A 20,000-nucleotide genomic window follows, 5' to 3' on the forward strand; every position below is an offset into this window, starting at 1 on the left:
GGGTTATTAGCAACATTTAAATATGAATTCATTAATTTGCACAGACATAATTTTATTTTACATTCAAATGAACATTGTATGAGTTGTCAGAGGCTTAAACGTTGTGATGAATAACAGTGAGTAACGTAGGGTGACCACCTGGCTATTGCTCTGTTGCAGGTCAGCAGACCTGATTTTGCGGGACACGAGGGAGAGAACTTAAGTTAATATTAATATACTAGGTGAATAACTGCAGAAAGACAAATAATATAAAATCAATATTTATATTATTATGACTTTATTATTCCCATCGGCCAATTACACATTGCAGAGTAGAGATGCGCGGATCAGCTCTAACGTCACCCGAATCAGCTGTTAAAAACAAACTCACCATCACCAATGATTTTCTCCGATTAGATATCCGCACCCGATCATCACATTACAATTAAAATTCTCAGGGCCAGATGTACTAACGCTTTTGCGCCCACTTCAGGCGTATTTGTTTCGCAAAGTGCGCATAAAACCATGGCGAGGTATGTACGAACGGGACGCACCGAGATGAAAGCGCAGATTGCCTGTCGCAATTGAAAATGGCAAAATGCGCTTTTCGTGTCATGCATATGCATTCATGGGATGGAAAAGGGAAAGTGGGAGTGTCACATAAATAGATGGGAGGGGAAGCCTAAACTGCGCCTAATTATGTATTCCGCGTTATGTACAGAAAAAGCCGGTGAAAGCGCGCCTCTATTTTGCGCTGAAAATTCTCCGCCTATTAAAAGCATGTGTAACTTAGAAGCGGCTCTCCTGGCATATCCTCCTGGTGAAGTGGCAGCAGTAATCCGAGCAAGACGAAGACATAGGCTAAGGAGAAGAGCTGAAAAGATTTTTGCGCAGGCCGCCTGTTGAGTACCTCTGAGTAACGCCCCCATTTGTGCCTGAGCCCCCTCTCTGCTGCCTCGTTCACACCGCCCCCCAACACTGTCCAAACGCCCCCTAGGGGGCGGTACCGCCCCCGTTGAGAAACGCTGGTGTAAACAGTATCTGCCACACAGTGTAGCTATTAGCACGCAAGTGTAAATATTATCTGCCACACAGTGCAGCTATTAGCACGCAAGTGTAAATATTATCTGCCACACAGTGTAGCTATTAGCACCCAAGTGTAAATATTATCTGCCACACAGTGTAGCTATTAGCACCCAAGTGTAAATATTATCTGCCACACAGTGTAGCTATTAGCACCCAAGTGTAAATATTATCTGCCACACAGTGTAGCTATTAATGCCAGTGTAAATAGTATCTGCGACACAGTGTAGCTATTAACACGCCGGTGTAAATAGTATCTGCCACACAGTGTTGCTATTAGCACGCCGGTGTAAATATTATCTGTCACACAGTGTAGCTATTAGCATGCCAGTGTAAATAGTATCTGCTACACAGTGTAGCTATTAATGCCAGTGTAAATAGTATCTGCTACACAGTGTAGCTATTAATGCCAGTGTAAATAGTATCTGCTACACAGTGTAGCTATTAATGCCAGTGTAAATAGTATCTGCTACACATTGTAGCTATTAATGCCAGTGTAAATAGTATCTGCTACACAGTGTAGCTATTAACACGCCGGTGTAAATAGTATCTGCCACACAGTGTTGCTATTAGCACGCCGGTGTAAATATTATCTGTCACACAGTGTAGCTATTAGCATGCCAGTGTAAATAGTATCTGCTACACAGTGTAGCTATTAGCACGCCGGTGTAAATAGTATCTGCCACACAGTGTTGCTATTAGCACGCCGGTGTAAATATTATCTGTCACACAGTGTTGCTATTAGCACGCCAGTGTAAATAGTATCTGCCACACAGTGTAGCTATTAGCACGCCGGTGTAAATATTATCTGTCACACAGTGTAGCTATTAGCAACCCAGTGTAAATATTATCTGCCACACAGTGCAGCTATTAGCATGCCAGTGTAAATAGTATCTGCCACACAGTGTAGCTATTAGCACGCCGGTGTAAATAGTATCTGCCACACAGTGTTGCTATTAGCACGCCAGTGTAAATATTATCTGCCACACAGTGTTGCTATTAGCACGCCAGTGTAAATATTATCTGCCACACAGTGCAGCTATTAGCATGCCAGTGTAAATAGTATCTGCTACACAGTGTAGCTATTAGCACGCCGGTGTAAATAGTATCTGCCACACAGTGTTGCTATTAGCACGCCGGTGTAAATAGTATCTGCCACACAGTGTCGCTATTAGCAACCCAGTGTAAATAGTATCTGCCACACAGTGTTGCTATTAGCACGCAAGTGTAAATAGCATCTGCCACACAGTGTAGCTATTAGCAACCCAGTGTAAATAGTATCTGCCACACAGTGTTGCTATTAGCATGCAAGGGTAAATATTATCTGCCACACAGTGTTGCTATTAGACATAATATTAATGTGATTTGGTCAAAGTGAATATCGGGGAGTGAAGAGAAGGGTTTGATCTGGAGGCGGGGTCTGTCGATCACACTTGTTCCCGCGGCTCGGCATCGATTGTGTGTAGATTGTGTCATACTATAGTAATATTGTAGTAACCATGTTTTAATGCAGTTAAGCATGGTGTTAATACACTAACCGTGATTCATTTTGTGGTTACTGTAAATTTACAAAATAATACCATGGTGAAACTGGTTACTGTAGTAAAAATCAAGGCTATTTTTTTCTAAGGTAAGGTTAGGGGATGGGGTTGAATGTAGAATGTCTCTGGGACTCTACATATGCACAATAAACATGCTGAAGTGATGCCCATAAACCAACATCCATCAGAAGCATAAGGATGTTTAGACTAAAAACACAGTTATTTAGATGGAAGTCATGTCTGCCTCTCTAAATTGTTTCGTATACTTTAAAAAGCTCTTTGTACAGATGCCATTCCATTCAAAGCAGTTTTCCTTTTATCCCTCTGCCGTGTTCATTTACTCAAGCTCCTCCCTGTTCTCTATTTCTCCTCTATCAGTCTTCTGCCTCTCTAACTCATCTCTCTCTCTCTCTCTTTCTGACAGTGTCTCTCGCTCTAATGAAAAAAGATCTCTCCAGCTCTCTCTACTCAAGGAGGAAGATGGAACCTAATGGCTTTTTTCTCTTCTCTTGGAGATGGAATATATGCACTGACCCCCTGACACACAGATTCATTTCAGAAGAAAAGGTTTCTGTTTACGATGGAACCAGAACGGTTCTGACAAAACCGCAGCTACACAGCAACCACAAACAGAAACATCTTATAGTTTGTATTTTGCTGGTGTAAACAGCCCGGTGTCATGACAAGTCGTAATAAAAGCATGCGATGGCGGGTCACGAGAAATCGTACAAGCCATTGAGAAAAATAAATAAAAGTACGAACAATAAGAAAATAACTGTTGTGTACCATGGAGGAAAGAAAATAGCAGGGTTTGATAAAGGTTATATCAGTCATTTATATTGCATAAATAAACAGGAAGTGAGTAACCAAATTCGTTCTTAGATGTTTCCTTTCTTAAAATAAATTGTTGCATAGGAGGCTCGCTACAAATATGATGCCTGTATTATATCGATTTGAAATTTTGTTTGATGATTGGCTGGTGTAAATGTCAGACCTTTTCATACGGGCCAAGTAGTACGATGCCATTTATCTTACGACTGCACCATATCATACAAATTATTATCAGGTGTAAAAGTCGTAACTTTTTGTACGAGCCAAGTCATATATTTTATGGTTTCGCAATTTTGTATTAATTATTACGAGGTGTAAAAGTCGTAACTTTTTGTACGAGCCAAGTCATATATTTTATGGTTTCGCAAATTTGTATTAATTATTATGAGGTGTAAAGGTCGTAACTTTTTGTACGAGCCAAGTCATAAATCTTATGGTTTCACAATTTTGTATTAATTATTATGAGGTGTAAAAGTCGTAACTTTTTGTACGAGCCAAGTCATATATTTTATGGTTTCGCAAATTTGTATTAATTATTATGAGGTGTAAAGGTTGTAACTTTTTGTACGAGCCAAGTCATAAATCTTATGGTTTCACAATTTTGTATTAATTATTATGAGGTGTAAAAGTCGTAACTTTTTGTACGAGCCAAGTCATATATTTTATGGTTTCGCAATTTTGTATTAATTATTACGAGGTGTAAAAGTCGTAACTTTTTGTACGAGCCAAGTCATATATCTTATGGTTTCGCAATTTTGTATTAATTATTACGATGTGTAAAAGTCCTAACGTTTTGTACGAGCCAAGTCATAAATCTTATGGTTTTGCAATTTTGAATGAATTATTATGAGGTGTAAAAGTCGTAACTTTTTGTACGAGCCAAGTCATAAATCTTATGGTTTCACAAATTTTAATGAATTATTATGAGGTGTAAAAATCGTAACTTTTTTTACGAGCTAAGTCATATATCTCATGGTTTCGCAATTTTGTATTAATTATTACGATGTGTAAAAGTCGTAACGTTTTGTATGAGCCAAGTTATAAATCTTATGGTTTCGCAATTTTGTATTAATTATTACGAGGTGTAAAAGTCGTAACTTTTTGTACGAGCCAAGTCATATATTTTATGGTTTCGCAATTTTGTATTAATTATTACGAGGTGTAAAAGTCGTAACTTTTTGTACGAGCCAAGTCATATATTTTATGGTTTCGCAAATTTGTATTAATTATTATGAGGTGTAAAGGTCGTAACTTTTTGTACGAGCCAAGTCATAAATCTTATGGTTTCACAATTTTGTATTAATTATTATGAGGTGTAAAAGTCGTAACTTTTTGTACGAGCCAAGTTATATATGTTATGGTTTCGCAAATTTTAATGAATTATTATGAGGTGTAAAAATCGTAACTTTTTTACGAGCTAAGTCATAAATCTCATGGTTTCGCAATTTTGTATTAATTATTACGAGGTGTAAAAGTCGTAACGTTTTGTACGAGCCAAGTCATATATCTTATGGTTTTGCAATTTTGTATTAATTATTACGAGGTGTAAAAGTCGTAACGTTTTGTACGAGCCAAGTCATATATCTTATGGTTTCGAAATTTTGTATTAATTATTACGATAATAATAATTACTATTAAACTTTTTGTACGAGCCAAGTCATATATCTTATGGTTTCGCAATTTTGTATTAATTATTACGAGGTGTAAAAGTCGTAACGTTTTGTACGAGCCAAGTCATATATCTTATGGTTTTGCAATTTTGTATTAATTATTACAAGGTGTAAAAGTCGTAACTTTTTGTACGAGCCAAGTCATAAATCTTATGGTTTCACAATTTTGTATTAATTATTATGAGGTGTAAAAGTCGTAACTTTTTGTACGAGCCAAGTCATAAATCTTATGGTTTCGCAATTTTGTATTAATTATTACGATGTGTAAAAGTCGTAACGTTTTGTACGAGCCAAGTCATATATCTTATGGTTTCGCAATTTTGTATTAATTATTACGAGGTGTAAAAGTCGTAACGTTTTGTACGAGCCAAGTCATATATCTTATGGTTTCGCAATTTTGTATTAATTATTACGAGGTGTAAAAGTCGTAACGTTTTGTACGAGCCAAGTCATATATCTTATGGTTTTGCAATTTTGTATTAATTATTACGAGGTGTAAAAGTCGTAACGTTTTGTACGAGCCAAGTCATATATCTTATGGTTTTGCAATTTTGTATTAATTATTACGAGGTGTAAAAGTCAGTAACGTTTTGTACTGAGCCAAGTCATATATCTTATGGTTTTGCAATTTTGTATTAATTATTACGAGGTGTAAAAGTCGTAACGTTTTGTACGAGCCAAGTCATATATCTTATGGTTTCGCAATTTTGTATTAATTATTAAGATAATAATAATTATTATTAAACTTTTTGTACCAGCCAAGTCATATATCTTATGGTTTTGCAATTTTGTATTAATTATTACAAGGTATAAAAGTTGTAACTTTTTGTACGAGCCAAGTCATATATCTTATGGTTTCACAATTTTGTATTAATTATTATGAGGTGTAAAAGTCGTAACTTTTTGTACGAGCCAAGTCATAAATCTTATGGTTTCACAATTTTGTATTAATTATTATGAGGTGTAAAAGTCGTAACTTTTTGTACGAGCCAAGTCATATATCTTATGGTTTCGCAAATTTTAATGAATTATTATGAGGTGTAAAAATCGTAACTTTTTTTATGAGCTAAGTCATATATCTCATGGTTTCGCAATTTTGTATTAATTATTACGAGGTGTAAAAGTAGTAACGTTTTGTACGAGCCAAGTCATATATCTTATGGTTTCGCAATTTTGTATTAATTATTACGATGTGTAAAAGTCCTAACGTTTTGTACGAGCCAAGTCATAAATCTTATGGTTTTGCAATTTTGAATGAATTATTATGAGGTGTAAAAGTCGTAACTTTTTGTACGAGCCAAGTCATAAATCTTATGGTTTCACAAATTTTAATGAATTATTATGAGGTGTAAAAATCGTAACTTTTTTTACAAGCTAAGTCATATATCTCATGGTTTCGCAATTTTGTATTAATTATTACGATGTGTAAAAGTCGTAACGTTTTGTATGAGCCAAGTTATAAATCTTATGGTTTCGCAATTTTGTATTAATTATTACGAGGTGTAAAAGTAGTAACGTTTTGTACGAGCCAAGTCATATATCTTATGGTTTTGCAATTTTGTATTAATTATTACGAGGTGTAAAAGTAGTAACGTTTTGTACGAGCCAAGTCATATATCTTATGGTTTTGCAATTTTGTATTAATTATTACGAGGTGTAAAAGTAGTAACGTTTTGTACGAGCCAAGTCATAAACCTTATGGTTTCGCAATTTTGTATTAATTATTACGATGTGTAAAAGTCGTAACGTTTTGTACGAGCCAAGTCATAAATCTTATGGTTTTGCAATTTTGAATGAATTATTATGAGGTGTAAAAATCGTAACTTTTTGTACGAGCCAAGTCATATATCTTATGGTTTCGCAATTTTGTATTAATTATTACGATGTGTAAAAGTCGTAACGTTTTGTATGAGCCAAGTCATAAACCTTATGGTTTCGCAATTTTGTATTAATTATTACGAGGTGTAAAAGTCGTAACGTTTTGTATGAGCCAAGTCATAAACCTTATGGTTTCGCAATTTTGTATTAATTATTACGAGGTGTAAAAGTCGTAACGTTTTGTATGAGCCAAGTCATAAACCTTATGGTTTCGCAATTTTGTATTAATTATTACGAGGTGTAAAAGTCGTAACGTTTTGTATGAGCCAAGTTATAAATCTTATGGTTTCGCAATTTTGTATTAATTATTATGAGGTGTAAAAGTCGTAACTTTTTGTACGAGCCAAGTCATATATCTTATGGTTTTGCAATTTTGAATGAATTATTATGAGGTGTAAAAGTCGTAAATTTTTTTGCCTTGGGATAAAAGCATTTGCCAAATTCATAATGTTTGTGTAGAGTTAATTTCTACTCTTAAAGCTATCAATTTCATTTAAGCAAACCAAGATGGAGGCAAAGGTCATAAAAGGTCAAAGTAAGCTAGGACATGTTATCAACATCATGAATAGAACACAAAACATATTTACACAGCTCATAGAGTCATTTTTTTCAAATGCAAACTTAAAATTTACGTTAATAAATATTTTCAGTTTGTTTTTTGTTTTGATGTGGAAATGTGCAATGTCATTTAGTGGCATATAATTGACTAGCTCACTCAGTTCACTGGCTCAATGTGTGTCAGTGCAGAAAATGATTGAATGCATCATATGTTCGATCCAGAAATTGCACGCAGAGAGTCATATGACTCTAAAAACCGCTGCCCTCCATTTTCTGCTTTGTCTGATGTCTATTTGACCAGGAATGGTGATGCATTTTTGTTATGTTAAAATTATGCCCAGTTTCAATACAGCTGGGGTTTTAATGATCATCAAGTAATTTCTTTCCTTTTAAGTTTGTTTTAAAAAGCTTAATGTGAATTTGTCAAAACCAGCTTGACGTTTTTTATGCGATTAACCATTAAAGAAGAATTCATACGTTTTCAAGTGTTTGTTTCGAGCTGTTCTTCATGCATGCTGAAATCTCAGCTTTATTAGAAAGTTACAAAAGATGGCAATTTTGACCACATTACACCACTAATATTACTTTATAACCGTCACAGTCTGTATTAAGCCAGAAAACACAAAGTAATGAGCTTTAGATATGAGGAGTAGATCTTAATGTAGGAATAAAGAAACCATTGACAGAGAAAAATGGCACTGATGAATTTACCCACAATCCCTCCTGCTTCACTGCTGTCACTGTGCTCAGTGCAGACAGACAGGCACACATCTGTCTCTCTACATCATGTATGTCTAAAAATGACATTAGGGAATTGTTAGTAGTGACAAAGGCTGATGTGGTCAGTTAGTTGGGTTGAGAAAACACAGTGTTTAAAAGACTAATTGTCCACAAGTCAAAAATGGGCTATTGTGTAATTCATCTATTCATTCAGAGCCATTCAATCACAGACCGTATGAGGAGGAGGAGGTGAGAAATGGCAACTCTCAATATGGCGGCAATAGTAATGGGAGTTTAGTCTTTATATTAAAAGTGCCAATTGTCCTGGGACATCATGAAAATAACTGTGCACATATTTCAACCAGTTCTTATTACACGGCGCTCTGGAATACTCGATTGTGATTGGCCAATGGCGCCATCTAGTGGTCTGATATCTCTGAGTAACAACCGCACATCCCGGGATTAAAACGCATCTGACCGGTCATCCAGGTATTGCGAGACATCCTACATGCTTCTTGGATCACTTTCGAAGCTCTACAAGTAAGCTAGTAAAAATCAATGTTTCATGCACATTTATTTACTTATTTGGTCTTGTAATAAGCTGAATAATGAGCAGTCAGACTGTCATTATTTATAAAATAAACACTAACAGAACGCAAACCAAAGGTTGATCTCAGCTGGTCAGAAATGTAATACTTGTCACAGTTACATCATTAAAATGCAAATCAATCTTTTATGTTCATATATTTATTTATTTATTTGGTTAGTAGCCATGTAGTAAGTGGGATATTGTACAGTACAGTCAAAATAAACCACTTTAGGGTGATACGAAACCCTGTCGGGTTTATTTTGCGATATCAACCGGCTGGCTGTACATTATCCCGTACACATCTCTAAACGTTAAGCACATACGAGCCTCGACTAACACTCAAAGTGGTTTCAACATAGTTTAGTGTTGGGTTAGTAATTGTATGTCTGCCTATTTTATATTGATACATTTCAGTACTGACTGTTACTCTACAAACGTCCCTAAACCGAGACCAACATTTCTAACGCTAACTCCTCCTGGAGCTTTCAAGCTACAGTCACCAACTTGGCGCAGACCTTCAGATGGTTTAGGAATAGGGTGCTGTGACTTTTCTAACTGATCGGACTTACGGTTTTTGCACGGCGGATGATCCAAAAAATTTAAAAATCCAATACTTACATTGACGGAACGTTCAAATGGGCGAACGGAATGCTCGTGAATTCATACTCCAACTGTCCAAAATTCTAATGTAAACAAACCCAGGGGGCCAGCGAGTATTGATGCTAAATATCACCGCTGGAGTCGCGAGTTTGAATCCAGGGCGTGCTGAGTGACTCCAGCCAGGTCTCCTTAGCAACCAAATTGGCCCGGTTGCTAGGGAGGGTAGAGTCACATGGGATAACCTCCTCATGGTCACGATTAGTGGTTCTCGCTCTCATTGGGGCGTGTGGTGAGTTGTGTGTGGATTGTGGAGAGTAGCATGAGCCTCCACATGCTGTGAGTCTCCTTAGCAACCAAATTGGCCCGGTTGCTAGGGAGGGTAGAGTCACATGGGGTAACCTCCTCGTGGTGGTGATTAGTGGTTCTCTCAATGGGGCGTGTGGTGAGTTGTGTGTGGATCGTGGAGAGTAGCATGAGCCTCCACATGCTGTGAGTCTCCTTAGCAACCAAACTGGCCCGGTTGCTAGGGAGGGTAGAGTCACATGGGGTAACCTCCTCGTGGTGGTGATTAGTGGTTCTCTCAATGGGGTGTGTGGTGAGTTGTGTGTGGATCGTGGAGAGTAGCATGAGCCTCCATATGCTGTGAGTCTCCGCGGTGTCGTGCACAATGAGTCACGTGATGCCCGGATTGAGGCGAGTAACCGCGCCACCACGAGTAGGACTAAGTAGTGGGAATTGGGCATTCCAGCATTGGGAGAAAAGGGGATAAATAAAGGAAACAAACCCACAAAAGGCCTTTCTCTGCTTTAAGTCTCTCTCTCTCTCTCTCTCTCAATCTATCTAACTAGCTAGCTAGATGTTTGCCATCATTTAATGTCTGTATAAAATAAAAGGTAAAACCTAGTTTAAACTTTCAGAAAAATGCTTTGTAGAGCCAACATCAAGATTTACCTTTCTAGTTATATTTATAATCAATATTCAACCCTTCAGATTGAGAGTGCAACGAGTGCACCCTTACAAAAAAGTACTATGTTGGTAGTACGGCCCTTTGGTATGCCACAGTACACAATTATTACCATAGTCATGTACTACAGTATTTGCAGTACATTGCACTCCAAGGCACTTCAAAGAATATCATGGTGCTATCATGTTGCATACCAAAGAAACATGGCAATCCTGTAGTGTATCCCCAGAAATATCTGTATACTGTAGTAGTTTATTATTAGTGTATATTGCTTACAAATGCAGTCTAGGCAGGCGGCTCACTAGTGTTTAGAACACAGCCAGAGTGTGTGACTCACCGAGGGCATTTGGCTGGAGAGCAGGTGTCCGTCCTGTGTGAGCATGTTAGACATCATGAGCGCGGGCAGCTCCGGGTATTGGTACGGGTTGATCAGGCCGTTGTGAGGAATGGAGTGACACAGGTAACTGGACTCTGGGTCCATGAGGTGGAGAAGGTGGGGGTCTGGGTGATTGGGGGGGGTTATGGGTGGGATCTCGTAGTCTTCGTCACCTCCTCCTCCTCCGCCGTTACCGTTGCCCCCTCCCTGCCCTGAGTAATTCTGCAGTAGAAAAGGAGAGAGAGAGAGAGAAAGTGAGAGAGAGTGAGAGAGAGATAATAATTATATTTTTTACATTTTTAGGAACCAAATGTGAGTAGTGCTTGCCACAATGCTAGGGAGCTCTTAGTGGTTGCCATGATGTTCCTGAAGTGTTCTGAGTGGACGTTATTGCATTGCTTTGTTGTTGCTAGGGTGTTATGGGTGGTTGCTAAGGTGTTCTGGGTGGTTGCCATGGAATTGCTATGTGGCTCCTAAAGCGCTCAGAGTGGTTGTTAGAGCGGAAAAATATAATTAGAGTGGTGGTGGTGTAGTGGGCTAAAGCACATAACTGGTAATCAGAAGGTTGCTGGTTTGATCCCCACAGTCACCACCATTGTGTCCTTGAGTAAGACACTTAACTCCAGGTTGCTCCGGGGGGATTGTCCCTGTAATAAGGGCTCTGTAAGTCGCTTTGGATAAAAGCATCTGCCAAATGCAGAAATGTAAATGTAAATTGCTCAGAAAAGTAATTGCATAAGTTATTGAAAAGTTGAGGGATCATTCCCGATTGTACCTTGATCAATTCATTGGTGCGATTGGTTAAAATCCCTAACTCTAAGTAAGATCAATGGTAACACTGATGCTTGCGAGGAGACGCACAAAATGCAATGATATGAACTTGATGCAGTTATACAAGCAACACCCACTGTTTTAGAAGCTGACTCATTTGTCAATTTCTGATTTGTCTTGGAAATCATTGAAAGTTTGTGGGAATACTGTATTGTGTTTTCATAGCCCAGGTTTCTGATTGGCTCTCATGTTTCCTCGTTTCCACCATGCCCGTATCGATGCTTGCATTTCTCATCAACCGTGTCAATCTAACTTTGGATTCGAGACATGCAACATTAAATTTGGGAAAAAGGAATAAGAAGGCAAGAGAGAGAGAGAGAGAGAGAGAGAGAGAGAGAGAGAGAGAGATTGGTGGGGTATTCAAGAGGGAATGAAAAGCAATTTTGTGGGCTACGATCTGACTGGAGCCCCCTCCATAATGACTGAGTCAAATTAATCATCAGAAATAATATTCCGCTGTCAACCATTCAAGAGCTTTTTTAATAGAATTTTTATGATTCATATCTGCCCGTATACATCAAACAGTCAGTTCTGCAACATTTCAGAAATCAATTCAGAATCATCTTTGTGTTGGCTGTCATCTTCGCCTGGAGAATGGCCATTTATCTTGCAAACAAATACTTTTAGCAAATACGCAGCAGTGGACGATTGTAGAGACAAGGATCGTTGGATGTTAGATTTCACCTTGCTCAAATCACGAAGTTCTCTGAAATATATCACCTGTCCGAGATTCAAATGCAAGGCTAAAGCACTAAAAGATATTTTAAGAAAGAGATCCCACAAAGGTTGCTCTTTTATAACTTATTAAACTTAATAGACAATTTTCACTTAAGTATCTTTGTTTCAGATGTTTCTCCCGAAATTCCTTGGGAGAAATAAAAACAGTCATCCAGTACGAGTATCGAGCAATAAAATGAATGTGGATATCACAGCTCAAATCATTTTCTCTTGGGAGAATTTCACAAGTTCATTTTAAGATCTCTTGACTTTTGATTTGAGAAATGTGAGATTATTGGAGTCTTTTTCTCAGGAGAAACATATGAGAAGCAAAAGACTACAGATAAAGTTTCTACAGTTGCTCTCCTTTTAATGTCATTGTTGTCTAGGGGAAATGATTGAGATATTAATGGGATCTCAATCTTTCCAATGGGTGTATAAGTCAATTCTGTTGCGGGAGATATTTAGTGGACTACATCTATGGTTGCATTCTTGGATGTTCCTTGACCAGATTTGAAATGAATGACATAAATATTTTTGCTCATACATGCAGTTCAGCATAAACACATATTGCTTGATGTCCCTGGTGGAGGGTTTGAGGCTCGAGACGTGACCTGAGCTTGAATGCCACCCACCCCCCTCCCCCTACTGGATTAGCATTGATGGAATAGATAGGAGGAGATGGGGAGGTGGTGGGATGTCGGAAACTCTCAATGCTACGTAGAGGTAAGCATCTGTATATATACTCTTACTTTGGCTAGCATAGCATAAACATATATGGCTTGATGTCCCTGGTGGAGGGCTTGAGGCTCGAGACGTGACCTGAGCTCGAATGCCACCCAAAAGTCTCCCCCGGACTGGATTAGCATTGATGGAATAGATAGGAGGAGATGGGGAGGTGGTGGGATGCCGGAAACTCTCAATGCTATGTAGAGGTAAGCATCTGTATATATACTCTTACTTTGGCTAGCCTAGCATAAACATATATGGCTTGATGTCCCTGGTGGAGGGCTTGAGGCTCGAGACGTGACCTGAGCCTCGAATGCCACCCAAAAGTCTCCCCCGGACTGGATTAGCATTGATGGAATAGATAGGAGGAGATGGGGAGGTGGTGGGATGCCGGAAACTCTCAATGCTATGTAGAGGTAAGCATCTGTATATATACTCTTACTTTGGCTAGCATAGCATAAACATATATGGCTTGATGTCCCTGGTGGAGGGCTTGAGGCTCGAGACGTGACCTGAGCTCGAATGCCACCCAAACGTCTCCCCCGGACTGGATTAGCATTGATGGAATAGATAGGAGGAGATGGGGAGGTGGTGGGATGCCGGAAACTCTCAATGCTACGTAGAGGTAAGCAGCTGTATATATACTCTTACTTTGGCTAGCCTAGCATAAACATATATGGCTTGATGTCCCTGGTGGAGGGCTTGAGGCTCGAGACGTGACCTGAGCTCGAATGCCACCCAAACGTCTCCCCCGGAATGGATTAGCATTGATGGAATAGATAGGAGGAGATGGTGAGGTGGTGGGATGCCGGAAACTCTCAATGCTCCGTAGAGGTAAGCATCTGTATATATACTCTTACTTTGGCTAGCATAGCATAAACATATATGGCTTGATGTCCCTGGTGGAGGGCTTGAGGCTCGAGACGTGACCTGAGCTCGAATGCCACCCAAACGTCTCCCCCGGACTGGATTAGCATTGATGGAATAGATAGGAGGAGATGGGGAGGTGGTGGGATGCCGGAAACTCTCAATGCTATGTAGAGGTAAGCATCTGTATATATACTCTTACTTTGGCTAGCCTAGCATAAACATATATGGCTTGATGTCCCTGGTGGAGGGCTTGAGGCTCGAGACGTGACCTGAGCTCGAATGCCACCCAAAAGTCTCCCCCGGACTGGATTAGCATTGATGGAATAGATAGGAGATGGGGAGGTGGTGGGATGTCGGAAACTCTCAATGCTACGTAGAGGTAAGCATCTGTATATATACTCTTACTTTGGCTAGCCTAGCATAAACATATATGGCTTGATGTCCCTGGTGGAGGGCTTGAGGCTCGAGACGTGACCTGAGCTCGAATGCCACCCAAAAGTCTCCCCCGGACTGGATTAGCATTGATGGAATAGATAGGAGGAGATGGGGAGGTGGTGGGATGCCGGAAACTCTCAATGCTACGTAGAGGTAAGCATCTGTATATATACTCTTACTTTGGCTAGCATAGCATAAACATATATGGCTTGATGTCCCTGGTGGAGGGCTTGAGGCTCGAGACGTGACCTGAGCTCGAATGCCACCCAAACGTCTCCCCCGGACTGGATTAGCATTGATGGAATAGATAGGAGGAGATGGGGAGGTGGTGGGATGCCGGAAACTCTCAATGCTACGTAGAGGTAAGCAGCTGTATATATACTCTTACTTTGGCTAGCCTAGCATAAACATATATGGCTTGATGTCCCTGGTGGAGGGCTTGAGGCTCGAGACGTGACCTGAGCTCGAATGCCACCCAAACGTCTCCCCCGGACTGGATTAGCATTGATGGAATAGATAGGAGGAGATGGGGAGGTGGTGGGATGCCGGAAACTCTCAATGCTATGTAGAGGTAAGCATCTGTATATATACTCTTACTTTGGCTAGCATAGCATAAACATATACGGCTTGATGTCCCTGGTGGAGGGCTTGAGGCTCAAGACGTGACCTGAGCTCGAATGCCACCCAAACGTCTCCCCCGGACTGGATTAGCATTGATGGAATAGATAGGAGGAGATGGGGAGGTGGTGGGATGCCGGAAACTCTCAATGCTATGTAGAGGTAAGCATCTGTATATATACTCTTACTATGGCTAGCATAGCATAAACATGGCTTGATGACCTGAGCTTGAACGCCCCACAAAAGAAGCCAAGAAACGGAACAGTAAGTCACTGGTGTCGTAGCCTTGTGAAGCACACAAGTGACGTGTTGGAAGGAATAAGAGGAACCAATTGATTTTAACGACAATATCTCCTTTTTTCCTGAGATGCCGGATTTAAGTGGGATCCTTTGTAATGGAGATAGTGTGCTACCGATTGGAAGGGCTGGATGGGAGTTGGCAGATAGAAAATGTAAATAAATGCCCTCGTTAGAGGCAATGTCAGGTTACATGCTTGCATGTACGTTTGCTGTTATGAACAGGCTGAATCCTCAGGTGCGGGACAACACAGCATTCAATGGGAAAGGGTGCAATTCATATGAGAATGTTATAATGAGCTTGGTCAGAGCTGCGAGTGGCTGAACCCGTAGGCGTGGGCCCGCATGGCATTAACAGGAAAGCCTGTGTTTTCATGTGAACAATTCATGCTGCATATAAGCAAGAACTCACTCCATGATACGAATGGGTTGAGTCGTCAAGTACGGCGTCCGATATTAGGGTGTATAGTAGGAGATATTTGAATGAAATTGATTGATGCGGAGATGCCGGCTTATGGTGGACTGTTTAGGGAAGACCTAAAGCGGCCAGATTGTAAATCACTTGGTGGTGATGTTTCGAGTGGCATAGTATGGGTAATGGAGCCATGTGGGCTGAGTAGAGAAAGTCATGTTATTGTCAAGAGATGAATAGAAGATTGTAGAAGAGGTTGCTTCTTGGTTAACGGGGCTGTGCGGCGAGTTGGACGAATGAGTTGGATGTGGCACGCGATCTGCCTCTTGCAGAGCCAAATTCGGCTCGTGTCTGTTCGGACAGAGGCAGTGTATATCTGTGGTGAGCGGTAGAGTGGTCGGAGTGGGAGCTGCTGCAGCAGCGAGATCGTGCTAAAAAATGTCTGCGTTGGTTTAAAAAGAAGTTGTAATTTAGAGCATTGGTCGATTGGAAGGAGTTCGCTTTTAAATGATTTCCCCTGCATTCGAATGGAATAAATCCCATTCCGAAGGGCACATCGATGGGAGAACAATCGAGATATTCATGCTAAAAGATGATGAACGGAATCGGTGAATGGATCACCCCTTAAAGGAGCTGTGCAGTGAGGTAATGAGGCTGACAGGAATCATCTGTGTGGGAGAACTGGATTGAAACGCTGGGGAGCACAGTCGGTTTGCAGAAGCAGCTTCACGCAATGATCGAATAGAGATTAGGAGGAAAGACAGAATAAAAGTAGCACTTAAAGTGGTTGGTCCGAGTCACTTGCATGGGTCTTTTCGTGGGCATTGGGTGGGGATGAATGCCGGAAACTCTCAATGCTACGTAGAGGTAACCAGCTGTTTATAGACTCTTACTCTTGCTTTGTGATTGGTCAGATGTGAATGAACTTGCTCCTCCCGAACTTTGTTAATAAAAGACCATTTGTGCAACTGAGGCTGGATATAAATCTTCTATCTAGTTCTACATCCCTTTGAAGACAGATGTCTTTATAGACTTCATGGCCTCCCCTGTTATTGTCCACTCTAATGGATCTGAAAAAGAACATTTCCTGAGATTGAATTCGGCTCATAATTGTTGGAAGGAAACTAATTCAAGTGTTGTAAACATTGGGGCGAGCGGGGTATTGTGTGAAGAGAGACTGTCGTTGGATCCTCAGGAGAATTCTCGTACAGAAACAATTACAGATTCACCTTTTCAAATGTTAACCTCATTGAGCCATAATGAAAAAGTAAATCCATGGTGCTGTTTGATTACTATATTCATGTACTATAGTATTTATATGGTACTTTAATACTTTTTATAAGGTTAATCATGTTTCAAAATTGAGTTACTCAGGTATCTCAAAGTGATGTTTTGGTTTAGTGATGGTGCCTTACTGGTTGTTTTGATCTTTGTGACAGGGCGGAGGGTAGGGCCAGGTCGTGATTCTGCACACCAGGCCCCTAATCAAGCTAATCAAGCCTCAGAGAGGGATAAAGACCGACTAGAAGCTGCAGTGTGTGTGTGAGAGAGAGAGAGAGAGATTTACGGACAGCTGTCTGACACCTGTGGGTGTTTGTCTTTTTGGTTAGTTCTTCATTAAACTATTATTTATATCGTCAAGCCAGTTCTCGCCTCCTCCTTTACATTAATGCTGAATTACACTGCTGCTGAAATCCGTGAAGGAGGCGGGATGCGCTGTAGTAGAAACCTTGCCACTACCATCCACCCCAATGGAGCAGCCGTGGCCATCTGCTGGAGGACGGAGGAGACTGGCCGCCTGGAAGCGGAGGAACGGCCAATGACCGCGAGAGGAGGAGGGGCTCACAACCAACCGCCTGGAGTGGTTAACGCTGCCAGGGGCGAGGGAGGCTCCTACCGTCCACCAAAAACGCGTCCGCTAGGGGCCGGAGGACCGATCCGTCCATCATCCATAAGAGGGTGGCCGAGGACCAAGCTACTCCATATCGGAGAACCGGCGAGTAAGTGTTTTTTTTTTCTCTCTCGCTCTCTCTCCCACTGCCACTCCATGTTGGCCTTTTCACTCTCTTTATAAAATGTTTTGTTAATTTGGCACGATCGCCGTTATGGCATGTAGGTGCCACACGTTTTTGTTTGTTTCCCTCCACTTGTCCCCAGGTAGACAGGGTTGACCTGCCAGCAGACGGGGCAGAAGGCATGCCCCTCCCCAGGGAAAGAGGGGGTGGGGGATGTACTGAGAGAACGAGGGAGGATTGTGGCAGGGCAGTGATTCCGCACACCCATCCCCTAATCAGGCTAATCAAGCCTCCGAGAGTTCTAATTTAATTTAGAGAGTTTAGTTCTTCGTTAAACTATTATTTATATCGTCAAGCCGGTTCTCGCCTCCTCCTTTCCATTAACCCCTTTACAATCTTGTTTTCAAGTAAACACATCTAAACATACTTAAGACATGATACATTTAGATGAGAAGTGAAATTACATGAGATATTTATCTTGTTTTCTTTTTTTGAGAAATTGTGTAACATTTATGCTTATAGCAACAACGAAAAAAGCCAGTTGCATAAGAGATAAAAACTTGATTAAAAAGGGAAAAAAGAGTATTTTTCTTACTCATTTGGTAAAGAGTTTATTCTTGTTTTAAGCATAAATTCCACCAAAGTTTGTTAGATTTCTCTGAACACAAGACTATATTTTATTTCCACTCCGCTTCTGAGGTCATTTTTTCTTGTTTTAAGGATATTGAGATATTTGTACAGGAAAATAAGACAATATTCAGTAAGAAAAAGATTTTTTGCAATGCATCAGATGGTACTGTTGGAGTACTTTATTTACATACCACATCATAAGGAAAAAAAACCCCCACAAATATCTCTTTAATATCTAAATTATTACTCTAAGACAGCACTGACGTCTCTAATGTCTCCTGCTTCACAGATGTTCCTCCTACAAGAAAAGACTCTATAATAATCTCACACATCTCCTCTAGAGTTTCAGAAGAGATCTCAACAACGTCTCAAACTGTGCTCAGATATTCCAACATGCAAAAGACTGCAATCAAAAGTCCGAGAAACATTTCTTAAGATTTTGTCTCTATCTTTATATTTCCCAAGGGACATCCTCCTAAAGTTGAATCTTATCTATCTATCTATCTATCTATCTATCTATCTGTCTATCTGTCTATCTATCTATCTATCTATCTATCTATCTATCTATCTATCTATCTATCTATCTATCTATCTATCTAAAGTTGAATCTTATCTATCTATCTATCTATCTATCTATCTATCTATCTATCTATCTATCTATCTATCTATCTATCTATCTATCTATCTATCTATCTATCTATCTATCTACCTAAAGTTGAATCTTATCTATCTATCTATCTATCTATCTATCTATCTATCTATCTATCTATCTATCTATCTATCTATCTATCTAAAGTTGAATCTTATCTATCTATCTATCTATCTATCTATCTATCTATCTATCTATCTATCTATCTATCTATCTATCTATCTATCTATCTAAAGTTGAATCTTATCTATCTATCTATCTATCTATCTATCTATCTATCTATCTATCTATCTATCTATCTATCTATCTATCTATCTACCTAAAGTTGAATCTTATCTATCTATCTATCTATCTATCTATCTATCTATCTATCTATCTATCTATCTATCTATCTATCTATCTATCTATCTACTCTATCTATCTACTCTATCTATCTATCTATCTATCTATCTATCTATCTATCTATCTATCTATCTATCTAAAGTTGAATCTTATCTATCTATCTATCTATCTATCTATCTATCTATCTATCTATCTATCTATCTATCTATCTATCTAAAGTTGAATCTTATCTATCTATCTATCTATCTATCTATCTATCTATCTATCTATCTATCTATCTATCTATCTATCTATCTATCTATCTATCTATCTATCTAAAGTTGAATCTTATCTATCTATCTATCTATCTATCTATCTATCTATCTATCTATCTATCTATCTATCTATCTATCTATCTATCTAAAGTTGAATCTTATCTATCTATATATCTATCTATCTATCTATCTATCTATCTATCTATCTATCTATCTATCTATCTATCTATCTATCTATCTATCTATCTATCTATCTATCTATCTATCTACCTAGAGTTGAATTTTATCTATCTATCTATCTATCTATCTATCTATCTATCTATCTATCTATCTATCTATCTATCTATCTATCTATCTATCTATCTATCTATCTATCTATCTAAAGTTGAATCTTATCTATCTATCTATCTAT

At 39.3% G+C, this 20,000-nt stretch overlaps 1 protein-coding gene across 3 annotated transcripts in view; it reads right to left on the reverse strand.

Annotated features, from left to right (window-relative positions):
- LOC127653913 (TOX high mobility group box family member 2-like) overlaps nt 1–20,000 on the reverse strand; it is a 177,666-nt gene that overhangs the window by 56,648 nt on the left and 101,018 nt on the right. For all 3 annotated transcript variants that reach the window (XM_052140766.1, XM_052140767.1, XM_052140765.1), the window contains exon 4: nt 10,751–11,011. In XM_052140766.1, coding sequence (XP_051996726.1) covers nt 10,751–11,011 — 261 coding nt within the window. The remainder of the gene's footprint in view (nt 1–10,750; nt 11,012–20,000) is intronic.

The sequence above is a fragment of the Xyrauchen texanus genome, chromosome 13 (genome assembly GCF_025860055.1).
Source record: "Xyrauchen texanus isolate HMW12.3.18 chromosome 13, RBS_HiC_50CHRs, whole genome shotgun sequence".
Lineage (NCBI taxonomy): Eukaryota > Metazoa > Chordata > Actinopteri > Cypriniformes > Catostomidae > Xyrauchen > Xyrauchen texanus.